This window comes from Nannobrachium achirus (assembly GCF_963921795.1).
Source record: "Nannobrachium achirus genome assembly, chromosome: 13".
In the NCBI taxonomy this organism is placed as follows: Eukaryota; Metazoa; Chordata; class Actinopteri; order Myctophiformes; family Myctophidae; genus Nannobrachium; species Nannobrachium achirus.
Window position 1 is genome coordinate 2,071,648 of NC_137833.1, and position 14,100 is coordinate 2,085,747.

General features: G+C 43.5%; 1 protein-coding gene across 1 annotated transcript in view; it reads left to right on the forward strand.

The window, feature by feature from the left end:
* tspan14 (tetraspanin 14) overlaps positions 1-11,077 on the forward strand; it is a 32,392-nt gene extending 21,315 nt beyond the window's left edge. The window contains exons 6-9 of the mRNA XM_080739723.1: positions 1,951-2,076; positions 4,959-5,015; positions 9,142-9,255; positions 10,846-11,077. Of these exons, the coding sequence (XP_080595849.1) occupies positions 1,951-2,076; positions 4,959-5,015; positions 9,142-9,255; positions 10,846-10,911 (363 nt within the window). The 3' untranslated portion in view covers positions 10,912-11,077. The remainder of the gene's footprint in view (positions 1-1,950; positions 2,077-4,958; positions 5,016-9,141; positions 9,256-10,845) is intronic.
* Positions 11,078-14,100: the final 3,023 nt, after the last annotated feature.

Consider the following 14,100-nt stretch of genomic DNA (forward strand, 5'->3'; position numbering starts at 1 on the left):
ATATATAAACCTTTTAACATATTTATTTGTTGTTTTTAATACCAATTATCTATAATGAAATTATCTTTTTAATCCCAGTGTTTACATGAATTTTAAACCAACAACCCACATATTTATATTGATTAAATCACTGTCTCGACCTCTGGGACAGTTACACTGGTCTATGGATAAATGTGTGTAATCTCTGGGTTCATGTCAAGGCGCAGGTTTGTCAATATACAATGTCCATGTATTTGCCAGATAATCACTGTGTTTACTTATTTATATCCATAATAATACATGTTTCCCTTAAAAACCTGCACTATCAACACCTATGTATCGAATCGCTATTAAAATGTGTTGTCACACCCCTATAAGTTAACTAATGCAGGGCTTGTTAAAAACTGTCCATGCTTCGCGATTGAATCGGGTAGCATTAACTCAGTCGGTGCCATATTTAAAGTGGGACCTCTTATATTGCCGTTTCGCCAACAAAGGGTTAAGAAAATAGTTTGCACGCTGGTGCACACATTCGTGCACAGATCATGCACTATGCATGTGCATGCTTTTCACAGCTTTCAAACAAAAAAATCCGCTTGGAAATCCGTTCAGGCATTCAGGAGAAGGCAGCCCTTATGTTTTCTTCAAATGTAAACAAACATGGCTGACATGTTTGAAAGATGGGGTTGGTATGGGGGTTAAACATGCAATTTCGCGATCATGCCTAGTACACTGTTGGAGGTCCAAATCTTTTTTTTCATTTTTTTGTTGTTGAAAAAAGACGTCCAGAAGACGTCTGGCAGGGAGGGCCATAGTTAAAAAGACGTTTTTATTATAGAGAACATTTTTTTTGGCAGGGTATGAGTTAAACACTACAGGATCATTTTTACAGATTCTCTGACCAGATAATCTAAACGGGCTCAGACTAGCCGTTTTGAAAAGTCAGGCGCTCCGCACGCTACAGGATTCTATTCAGATTGAGTCGGGCCTGAACAAAGCAATAATACATAATATAATGAATACAATATGTCACGGCGGCTGTTCTTTGCCTTGCAACAGCATCACACACACACACACACACACACACACACACACACAAACACATTAACGTTATCCACACAACACCATTGCATCGCTTCACGCAATGGAGAAAAAAAAGATGCTTTAATAAGGAATTTGTGTCCCATTAGGATCATAATATGTTCACTTTCACACGTTTAATGTCCATCCATGCCTCAGTTCAACTCTCTGACTTTTACCCTCTCTCTATCACTGCTAAACTTGTCAAGTGCTGCGTGCTGTCTGCTTCTCATGGTGCCTGATTTATGATTAGTCGTATGACTGTGTGGCGCACAGAACATTAGATTTCCAAGATCAAAATGTGTCCCTCCGCGCCACATTGTAGGCTTGTAGATCAGGCAGTGGGCGTGTACTTGCAAGAGCAAAGCGAGATGTGTCGTGTCACTCGTGTGCTGTTCCCAGTCTGTGACTGGTAGTGACTATTTCTGCTGATATAAAACAAACTCGCTACCATTGACTTTTAATTCCCATCGCAAGCAATCATGATACAACCTGGGCGGATGGATGTGATCGGTATGAAAAGTGTGTCTGCGTGCGCGCACGTGTGCATGTATGTGTGTGAGTGAGAGAGAGGGAGGGAGGGAGAGATGGAGAGAGAAAAGGAGAGAGAGATCTGTCGATCAGCAGCTGTCTTTCTCTCGGTCACCCGCTGCTGTTCCAGACGAGTAGGGATCTCAGAAAAATATCAAACATGTTTGAAAAGAGTCGGGCTGGTCCCGATCGTCCTCCGAGCCACTCGGCGGTGCTCAGATTGAATCCGTGAGCCCTCACGCTAGACGACATTTATGCCCGATTGTCGGGCCGTTTCAGTCGGAGGCATCCCGACTGTCGGGAGGGTAATTAAATGCCCCGATTATCGAGCTCAAGAGCTTCTCTCATATGTCTCCATAGAACCACTGCTGTGGAGCGCAGGAACCTGACGACTGGGACCTGAACGTCTACTTCAGCTGCAACGGAACGCACCGCAGCAGAGAGAAGTGTGGAGTTCCTTTCTCCTGCTGTCACACTGACCCTGCAGTAAGTCTGTCACTCTGACCTGTCTGTCACTCTGACCTGTCTGTCACTCTGACCCTGCAGTAAGTCTGTCTGTCTGTCTCTGAACCTGTAGGTTCTAGGGTATTCACGAATAGTGATTTTTAGTATTCGAAATATTCGACCTCAAAGTATTTGAATAGTCGAATATTCGACAGGACTGGTCAAACTGTCAAATACTAAGTAAGCAAGAGGCGAACATTGTGAAAATAGCAGATCTACATGATCACAACGCCTCTCAACAAATTCATCCACCAGGGGCATTGACAACTCATTCTTATGACTTTCTATCTAGCCAAGCTTTATAAACTATATATTTGTTAAAGAGAAAAAAAAAACGAATATTCGACTTCGGTGAACAACGTCGAATAGTGACTTTGATATTCGAATAGCAGAATATTCGAATATTTGGTGAATGCCCTAGTAGGTTCACACTCTATCCACCTGTTGTTTCCGTGAGAATCTACTGTAGAATTATGTGTGGGATCACTTCCGGTTAACAGCAGACATACAAGCTCACGTCGCGACGCGGATGCAACCGCTGTGAGCTTGTAGATCACTCTTGGCTGCGACGCCGGAACTGCCACACTCCTTCTGCGCAATGCATGATGGGAAGTTGGAAAGTTGTGGATAACATCCGTAGAATCAGACCCTTCCTCACCCAGGAGGCAGCCCAGCTCCTCATCCAGACATCTGACATATCAAAACTCCAATACTGTAACTCTCTCCTCACTGGCCTCCCGGCATGTGCACTTAAACCTCTCCAACTGATCCAAAATGCCACGGAACGACTGGTCTTCAACCAGACAAAACCTGTCACATGTCTCCCCCCTTCTCCGCTCCCTCCACTGGCGGGAGGCACTTTTTTTTTAACCTATGATCCTATTAGTGATCGGACGATAAGCAATATTATCGTTTATCGTGATAAAAAACACTCACGATAATCGTATCGTGGAGATTTAATTTATGGTGATATCGTCCTCCGTCATGAACTGGGATCAATTCACCTTTTATTTGCCAAGCTGCATATCCGGTACCATTTAAACCCTCTAGAATTGGTTCAAGGTATTTATAATATTCATACTTGATACAGTCTCTTTTTCACTATCAGATGTCTGTGAAAAGATAGCTGATCTACAAGCTCACAACGCGTTGCATAGCGACGCGTTGTGAGCTTGTCTATTTTTTGGCAAATGTTCCGCCCCAGGATAAAGGATATTTTGATTACCGCGATAATATCGTAAATCGCGATTTAGTTTGTCACAATCGTTGATATGACATTTTCATATCGTCTCATCTCTACTCTAGACCCTAGTGTAGATTACTGTTTACTGTACATGCATTTGATGTGTTAACATGTCATGTGATGTCCTTGCTCAACTGTAAATGGCTCTGGATTAAGAAAGTCTTCTACACGTTACTATGAAAAGCTTCACCGCTGTCTGTCCGTCTGTCACGTCACGTCACACTTTTGCCCTAGTCATATCTCTGCCACCGTTGGCCCGATCAATATCAAACTTTGCACACGCACTCCTTGGAAGGCAAACCACAACCTCCACCTCTCATTCCTCCTATGGCCCTCTTCTAGCGCCACCATCAGGCCCATTTTTTGCAAAACACATTTTTGGACACTGCTCCTACAGATATTGGCCTGAAATCACAAAGCGGTACACAGTATCTCTACAGTCATCTCATCAACATGGATCTGTCCCATTTCCCATATTCCCTCCTGATTGGCTACCATTGCCTTCTAAATTTTGTGTATGCAACGTGCCGGTCGCTTATAGAGCATCGCAGTTGAAGCCCCACCCCGTCCTCACTCTGGTGTCGGAAGCGTTTTCCGCATTCATTTCTTCCATAGACATTTCATAAAGTATTTATTTAAACATTTTTAAGCCTTGGACAAAGCCACCTCGGCTGGAGAGGAATCATGTCAATATTCACATTTTTTAATTTTACATTTTTTAATTTTACATTTTTTTAAATGCAAAGATTAATTAGAAAGCTGAAAAAAAGGGCAGGGTACAAGACTGTGTACATGATTATTTTTTAAATTGCGGAAACTACACTCCCAGAATGCATTGCGAATGACAGTCTTGTTTCCTGAAATACAGCCCTTAAATCACGCTCAGTTTAGTTATCCAGGCCAGCATACGGCCTGACATGTAGTGATTGTCATCTCTGTGGACGCTCTTATCGTCATCTTTAACACAGTGCATCGTATTTGTAAAAGAAAGACGATCGCTCACGGAGTTCTGCTGAAGTGCAATAATCCGCCGGGAAGACAGGGGGCAGTAGCTACTTCCGCGGTAACCGCAAGATATGTGAAAGAAGAAGAAGCTAGACCAATCACAGACGTCGATTTCACAGGATGTACATGTTTAGCAGCATGGGAAATGCAGTTCTTCTCCGTGCGATCTTGATTAAAACGTGTTTTTACTAAAACTAGAGTGATTGCATACATACTCGGGGGTTCTACAGGAGCATATAGAACCATTTTACAACCACCAGCCTAGTGGTAAGTGTACATTGAATTGCTACGACTTTGTGGCTGATAATGAAAAACCCTATCGGTAAAGATGAATGGCCAGCTTGCTTCCGACACCTCACTGCGATGCTCTATTATCTCCCGATTTAGGAGTCTTACTGGTAGTAGAACTCTCTCTGTCTGTCTGTCTGTCTGTCTGTCTGTCTGTCTGTCTGTCTGTTGTAACCCTGTTCTACCTGTCTGTCTGTCTGTCTGTCTGTCTGTCTGTCTGTTGTAACCCTGTTCTACCTGTCTGTCTGTCTGTCTGTCTGTCTGTCTGTCTGTCTGTCTGTCTGTCTGTCTGTTGTAACCCTGTTCTACCTGTCTGTCTGTCTATCAGGACACAGTGATCAACACGCAGTGTGGCTACGATGTCAGACTCAGAGGAAATACCAAGGTAATCTCTCTCTCTCTATCTCTATCTCTATCTCTATCTCTATCTCTATCTCTATCTCTATCTCTCTCTCTCTCTCTCTCTCTCTATCTCTATCTCTATCTCTATCTCTCTCTCTCTCACAGTCACAGTCATCTGTAATCTACTCCAGACCAGCAGACTAGCTTACAGTTATGGATATGCATACTGTAGGTCAGAGGTTCCCAAACCTTTTTGTCTCGGGGCACCCCATAAATATTTTTTTAATCCGAGGCATCCCTACATTTTTATAATTTTTACTTGTAGATCAGCTGTTTTCACTAGTTTTGTGCGACAGTCTTGTATGATGAAGCAGGGCTTTGCTTTACCAAAAGACGCACACATTTGACACTTGGAGATACGAGGTTTCTGCCCGACAGTGACGATATTTTAGTGATTATGTTGCGAGGAAAAGGTTGAGATAATAGCCATTTTGGTTAGAACTGACTGAAAATAACTTTGTACTTCAAGTTTAAAATTATACTAAATATTTTTTCAAGTGTCCAAATAAATTCCAAATATTATCAAATGATCTCGTGGCACCCCTGGACTGCCGTCACGGCACCCCAGGGTGCCCCGTCACCACAGGGTGCCCCGTCACCCCTGGACTGCCGTCACGGCACCCCAGGGTGCCCCGTCACCCCTGGACCGCCGTCACGGCACCCCAGGGTGCCCCGTCACCCCTGGACTGCCGTCACGTCACCCCAGGGTGCCCCGTCACCCCAGGGTGCCCCGTCACCCACTTTGAAAACCCTTGCTGCAGGTGACCGTGTCTTTTCCATGTCACAGCAGAACTGTTGTAATTGGAGGCGGGGCTAAATGGTCATAGAGCCTCCATTGTTGAATGGTTTTAGAGCTCTCATAACTGATCTACAAGCTCACAACGCGTCGCTAGATCATCTGTTTTCAGAGCGTGAGCCACACGCAGCCAAGCATAAAATGACTCGTCTTAGTGTTACTGGATCTCTTCTCCACTGACATTTTTACCTGGTTTATAAGTGTTGACGCAGTAGTCAATATATCTAGTAGTGTTGCCCGATCCCAATCACGTGATCGGATCGGCCGCCGATATGGCCGTTTTTATAAGATCGGAGATCGGGATTTTTTTTTTTTTTTTTTTTTTTTTTTATATTTTCGGGGAGTACTGAAAGTTACAGGTAAGGTGAATGTGATATGAAATGTAAGCTTACCATAATCACAGTAATCCTTAATCATTTTCAATCATATTCAAGGGCTTTTGGAGAAATGAGACAAACCCTGCTGAGGGGAGCCCTGCTGAGGGGAGGTGATTGTGTCAGACTCTGTGTCCAGCTGGCAGCTGATGCCAATAAGTAGTAATTGGCCCCTTGTTAATGGATCAAAGGAAGGCAATTATGTCTCTCTGCACTGTCAACTAGCTGCTACAGATGCATACTTTTCAAGCAGACTGGTTAATTGGTTCTTAACTTATTTTGTTTCAACTTTAAAAATGGCCAATGTTTTACCAGTTTTTATATAGTTTGTTGATTATTTTTGATGCTGTAATGGTCTATTTTATTTTATTTTTTGAGATATTAAACAGGTTTTAACACCTTGACGTCCGAAATAGAATGGTGGTTGGTAGATTAGCCGTGACATTTCTATTATTGTATTGTGATCTGAGACATAATATTATGTTTATAAACATGACCCCGCAGCCCCTCCATCTTGAACAGCGCCGCTGTTTTTTCTTTTTCTTTTTTTCCCAGGCCAGTAACTCACCATGATTTTCTCGATTTCCGTTGGGATAGAATGGGGGTTTTGGCCGATCGTCGATGTCCCCGTGCGTTTCGCGTGCGCGATCCTTTCACGTAAATGTCCCCGCAAATAGTCCATGTGTGACTGAAGAACAGAACTGAAAAGTTTCGCTAGCATAGCCCCAAGCATGGCTGCTGTAGGAGCTCGAGTGTGCAGACAGCAAACGGATGGCTGGGAGTAGCCTTGGAGAAGGAGAGGCGCTGACGTCACCTCTGCTTCATGCACGGTCTGCATGAGCTATCAGTGCACGAGTGGTGACTAGGGAAGGTTAGACGATCGCCGATTTTCGGATCAAAAGCTTTTATTCCGGTTTTAAAGACAAAGTCCGGGAATGTACGGCGTGGCTGAGAGTCCCTGGGGGGATGTGCGATATAGTACGGTTTTAACATTAAGGGGCTCCCCGTGGCTTAGAAGGTGTTAAAAGTCCTTAAATCGTGACTTCACTGCCAAATTTCAAAGGCCACACCAAAGGTCCGCTGCACAATGATTGAGAAACACTGCACTAGTAGGCCTATATCACTATACACTACTCATAAGCTTTGTTTTTAATTTGTTGATTCAGTGCTGCACTAAGTGATAGAATGAATAGATTTTTTTTTTCTTAATGCCTTGCCAAAAGATCGGATCGGGAAAGATCGGGATCGAATCGGAAGCAATAATATTTGATCGGTATCGGATCGGGAGCAAAAAAACCCTGATCGGGGCATCCCTAATATCTAGTCATGGTTTTTGTCATCATAGCTCAGTTTTTATTTCGTTTTTAGTCAGTCAAAAAAGGCAAGTGGACAAACATTCTTGGTCATAGTTAAAGTCCATGAAATGAACGAATGAGTCTGAATGGGTGTGGTGTTGTTAGGCCTGTCATAAGTGTTCCATAATTGCAGTTATTTGACAATCACAGTAATTTTGTCATAATCGTTTCCATGTTGAAAAAATAGCAGATCTATATGTGTCCATCCATCCATCCATCTTCAACCGCTTATCCGGAATCAGGTCGCGGGGTTCCAACTGAGACCTCCAGATTTCCTTATCCCGAGCAACTTCCTCCACTCCCTCAGGGAGTATACCGAGGCGTTCCCAAGCCAGTTTGGAGATATAATCCTTCCATCTGGTCTTTGGTCTGCCACGGGGTCTCCTCCCAGTGGGACGCGCATTGAGGACCTTCCTAGGAAGGCGCTTGGGGGGCATCCGTACTAGATGCCCCAACCACCTAAGCTGACTCCTTTGAAGTGAAGGAGCAGCGGTTTTACTCCAAGTCTCTCTCGGGTGATTGAACTTCTCACCCTATCTCTATTGGAGATACCAGCCACCCGTCTGAGGAAACTTATTTCGGCCGTTTGCACCCGAGACCTTATACTTTGGGTCATGACCCACACTTCATGACCATAGGTGAGAGTAGGAAGGAAGATTGCTCGGTAGACAGAGAGCTTTGCCTTCCGGCTCAACTCTTTTTTTCATCTGCCTTTGCAAATTCAAAGCCTAAAAGCCAAACAGAAATGAAGCTATGATTGGTCTACGACAAAAAACATATATAATAATAATAATTGTTAATCACAATTATTTGAGTGACAATTAATCGTCATGTATAATGTCATAGTCGTGACAGCCCTATGTGTGTGTGTTCATTTAGTTCTGGTTGTTGTAACACAGTGTAACAGTGTGGTATGTTGTGTATGTGTGTTCTAGACCAGTATATTTACACAGTGTGTATGTGTGTTGTGTTCCAGAGCTCATGGGACCAGTATATTTACATAGTGTGTATGTGTGTTCCAGAGCTCCTGGGACCAGTATATTTACATAGTGTGTATGTGTGTTCCAGAGCTCATGGGACCAGTATATTTACATAGTGTGTATGTGTGTTCCAGAGCTCCTGGGACCAGTATATTTACATAGTGTGTATGTGTGTTCCAGAGCTCATGGGACCAGTATATTTACACAGTGTGTATGTGTGTTCCAGAGCTCCTGGGACCAGTATATTTACACAGTGTGTATGTGTGTTCCAGAGCTCATGGGACCAGTATATTTACATAGTGTGTATGTGTGTTCCAGAGCTCATGGGACCAGTATATTTACATAGTGTGTATGTGTGTTCCAGAGCTCATGGGACCAGTATATTTACACAGTGTGTATGTGTGTTCCAGAGCTCATGGGACCAGTATATTTACATAGTGTGTATGTGTGTTGTGTTCCAGAGCTCATGGGACCAGTATATTTACACAGTGTGTATGTGTGTTGTGTTCCAGAGCTCATGGGACCAGTATATTTACACAGTGTGTATGTGTGTTCCAGAGCTCATGGGACCAGTATATTTACACAGTGTGTATGTGTGTTCCAGAGCTCATGGGACCAGTATATTTACACCAAAGGCTGCATCCCTGCTCTGGAAGACTGGCTGCCTGGAAACCTGTACACCGTGGCCATCGTGTTCATAGTCATCTCCCTGCTACAGGTATATAACCCTACCCCTACCCCTACCCTGTACACCGTGGCCATAGTGTTCATAGTCATCTCCCTGCTACAGGTACCTACACTATATAACCCTATACCCTACCCCTAGTATATAACCCTATACCCTACCCCTAGTATATAACCCTATACCCTACCCCTAGTATATAACCCTACCCCTAACCTGTACACCGTGGCCATTGTGTTCATAGTCATCTCCCTGTTACAGGTACCTACACTATATAACCCTATACCCTACCCCTAGTATATAACCCTATACCCTACCCCTAGTATATAACCCTACCCTAGCTCTGGTCCATGTCAGAGTGGGGTAGACGCTCTGTCAGAGCGTCACCTCCAGTGACAGACCCGTCGACAAATGAATAGACCGTGTTTTCTCAGCCCCTACCAGCGCTCAACTTCAGTCAAAATAAACTAAACTACTCCACTACTCACCAAACCAAAGATAGTTTTGCATTGTTGAAAGTCTATTCTCCACGGTGGTGAACCCCTCAGCACCCTACCCAACCTGCAAAATACACTATTTTTGGCATGGAATAAAGTGCATCCAACTCGGCCGCTGCTTATTTCCAGGTTGTGAACCGTTGTGTCTGCGGTGGCCGCTGGGTGGCTCGAGGCTCGGCACCACTTCTTTCACCGAGCATCGCGACGCGTTGTGAGCTTGTAGATCGGCTATTTCCACTATCAAAGTTATTTTTTAAGTAGTAAGTTGTCAAATATGTCAGTAATTTCTTTGTATATTTAGGGTATGTGTCATATCTACCCATGTACAACTTCAAAGCCTAAAAACCAAACAGAAATGTAATTGTCAACGACAAAAACACGTTAATCGCCAATTATTTGAGTGACAATTAATCGTCATGTAAAATGTCATATCGTGACAGGCCTACTCTGCCGCGCCTGGGGAGACAACGGACTGACCTCATGCTTCCTTCTATGCATGAGGAGTCCAAGTTGTTTCTTTTCACCTGACAGGGGGGATTTCCCTGGTTTGGACGTAGCGCGGGGAAGGAACATGTTATTCCAACCAGTTCCTTTCCCCTCCATCAGGCGCCCCGGCTGGCCAGGGAGAGGCATTATTTTTGAAGTTTTTGTGAGGGTATCTACCCTAGGAGACACGGGGAGAACATGCAAACTCCACACAGAAAGGCCCTTTCGCCAAAATTCATTGTTAAAATGTTGTGCGCAGCCTGCATAGGGGATTGTTTGCTCCTAGTTGGGACGTAGTGGTATTTTCCAGTGTCTTGCCAATAAACCAACACACCAAAATAAATGTGTACCACCTGTTAGTCGTGGTGCAGCTGCAGTTATTTAGAAGGTTAAGAATACAGCAGGATTACAAAGGAGTGTTGTTGAGAGAATAGCCGATCTACAAGCTCACACAACCCCTCCCCCACTGTGGCGATGTGTGATAAAATGTTAAAAAAGTTTAAATGGAAAAAAGTTGAGTGAGAAAACAATGTTAACATTTAGCTAAACATCTGGGGGTCCCTCTGGGGGTCCCTCCCTCCCGACCCAAAGGTTGAGAACCACTGTACTTTGGTGACCGTAACGTTTGTTCTTTCTTCCTCAGATGTTCGGCATCTACTTGGCGCGGACGTTAATCGGTGACATCGAGAAGGTCAAGTTCACCTACTGACCCACCCCCCACCCCCACCCCGAACACCCTTCAGGAGGAAATGACACCCTCCCTCATCCAGGGTGGGGTCACATGCAGTATGCCCCCCCCCCCCTCCCCCCTGGTGGCGGTCTGGGGGAATTACAGAAACCTCCAATCTTCCTTCTCTGTGACATCTTCATCTTCATCATCATCATCATGTGTTCTAGACTACTGGTTCTCAATATGCGGTCTGGGGACCAGCGAGAGGTCCTAAATGGACCCTTACGGGTCTGTAACTCTGAGTGTAGAAATAGGACCAAATGGACCCTTACGGGTCTGTAACTCTGAGAGTGTACAAACTCAACAGTAAACAAACCAACATAATAGTTTAAGTGTATAGAGGGTATCTGTAGATTTCTAAAGTGACAATTTAAGGACTTTTTTACACCTCTAAAATGTCAAATTAAACATTGACCAAATTGTCAAATATATAGAGGCAGAAATTGTGAAAATGGCAGATCTACGCGAGGCGTTGTGAGCATGTAGATCTGCTATTTTCACAAAAAAGTTGGGGTCTCATTGACTTTGACAAAACGTGGTTATAGAACAGGGGCTAATACTGATATTTTCACGAATTGGTACCACCCAAGGTGACCGTACGTTTTTTTTTACATTTTTGTCTTCATACATGCCTCTAGTTTATATTTTGGTATGATAACCCTTTCTGAGAAGTAGCTTAATTGATGTTATCAGCCGCTAGAGTCGGTGTCCCATTAACTTTACATTACAGGGAAAACAAGGTAAAAAATAATCTGCTTTAAGCAGCATATGAGGGGTCAAACTAGGGGGTTTTCATGATTCTGAATCCATTGCAAGCATCTGTTTTGCACGAGAAACATTCCTTGCGCTAAAAACACAACGGTTTAGTGGTTTGAAAAAGGGATGATCACTTTTCACACGTTTTAGGGGACACCGACTCTCGCGGGTGACAACATCAATTAAGCTACTTCTCAGAAAGGGTTATCATACCAAAATATAAACTAAAGACATGTACGAATAAGAAAATCCAAACATTTTACGGTCACCTTGGGTGGTCCCAACATTTGTATTAGCCCCTGTACTACATGTGGAACATGGCACAGACTGACTTCTCATGTACGAGGTGCTTGTATCACACGGAACCATCGTGTCACTAATTTCCCGGGCCGACGCTATTAGGCCAGAAGGAGGAGCATCATCGGTCGCCATGGGAACCGCCTCCGCTCGTCGCCGATGGACAGAAGTGCCTTCTTCCTCTTCCTCTCTCTGACCCGCCCCTCCTCTCCATGCCCCGCCTCCTCCTCTCCATGCCCCGCCCCCTCCGCTGGTTGCATTTATTGTGTTTATTTTGTGTAAAGACTTTCTTTTTCTTTCTTTTTTTACTTGTTTTACTTAAATCACAGAACAAATCAAAGGAAAACTTTTTTTACAACAAGGGTTCATATTTTAGATCGTAAATAGAACAAATAAAAGAGTGTTAAAATGTTTTCATTTACTGCTTTCTATCGTTTTAGCGATTTTTAACGATTTTGATTTCAGTGTGTTTCATGCGTACAAGTGGCTAAATATGTCTGTTTAGGCACAATAAGCCCATTCCTAAGATGCAACACACTCTTTCATAGGCAGATGTGACTTATGGGGGCTGGTAGTGCTACTGTAAATACAGTAGGTATAAAGCAATCCTTGGCTTACTGCGTCTAAAAAGACATAATTATAATATCCACTTGTACGCATGCCCCCCCCCCCACCCACCCACCCACTGAAATCAAAATCGCTAAAACGATAGAAAGCTGTAAATGAAAACATTTTAACGCTCATCTTTTGTTTTTTCTGATTACAATGTAAAATATGAAGCCTTGTTGTAAAAAACTAAAGTTGTCCTTTGAGAGACGAATAACAGCCAAGCTGAAACGTAAACCACTTAACCCTGGGTTGACCAGGAGTCCCCCACGGCTCTATACCAGGGTCCCTCTCTGTTTTCAGTGCTTTCACTGCCATTCCTATCATATCTACCAGATTTTCGGTAGTCTAACCCAGTGGTTTTCAAACCTTTTGGGCTTCAGTATCCCCTTTTCCTGATTGCTGAATCCAAGTACCCCCTTTAATCGACATCAACATTTTGACTAGAAAATACTGAAAACACTGTTTGTTTGTTTTTTACGTCAATATGTTGAAAATAAAAAGTAGTCTGTTTTCCATTCAGTAACAATAATTCGTACTTAATTTGGCTTAACACTACGGAGCGGCACATGCACATACATTTCTCAATGTTTTAACGTAACATTTTCCATTAAGTACCCCCTGTAGTACCTCTGCGTACCCCAAGGGGTACACGTACCCCCATTTGAGAACCAATGGTCTAACCTAACGTGGACATTCTATGGCCCCGACAGATCTGATCCATATATAAGGCGCACTGGACTATAAGGTGCACTGTAGTTTTTTGAGAAAATTAAAGGCTTTTAAGTGCGCCTTATAGTCCGGAAATTATGGTATATGTTATATACAATTAAAATGTGGTGAACCACAGTTACAGGCGCTAGCCCAGGCTTTTCTCTTTGAAATGCCTGGATCTCGAGGTTAGATATTCGGTGGCGCCGTTCACGGCCGCTCAAAGACCTTTCTTTTAGACGGAGAAGAAAAAAAAATACAACCGCGATGATCTAAGATGTCTAATGATGTCTAAGTTTTTGACCAAACAGGCGATGTGCGGAAAGAAGTGGAGATAATTATATCCATGTTTCTGCAAGCCAGGATGAATACAATGCAGCGGGAGCTGGAAGTCCCCGAATGTAGTATTCCGCGAGGCATTGTGGGAAATTGAGTTTTTTTTCGCTCACTCACGGCCGCCGTCGTGCGGGGGCTATCGGTTACCGTGGTAACCTGTTGACATGTCTCTGGGCGTGATACCAAGGTCGTGGCAGTGGATGTGTTATTTTTTTTTTTAAATGGCAGATCTACAAGCTCGCGTTGTCAGCTTGTAGATCTGCTCCTGAAAAATGGCGCGGTAAGGGTTCAAGTGGTTAACGTCGCAGTTTGGATTTGTTACTTTGTTCTTGCTGCCTTTAACGATGACTAATGATACTTATCTGATAATACACGGCAAAGAACTAACCTGTTAGACTAATATAGCATATCTACCGTCGAATAAAACCAAAAGTACATTGTCTTTTATTTTATTTTATGTTA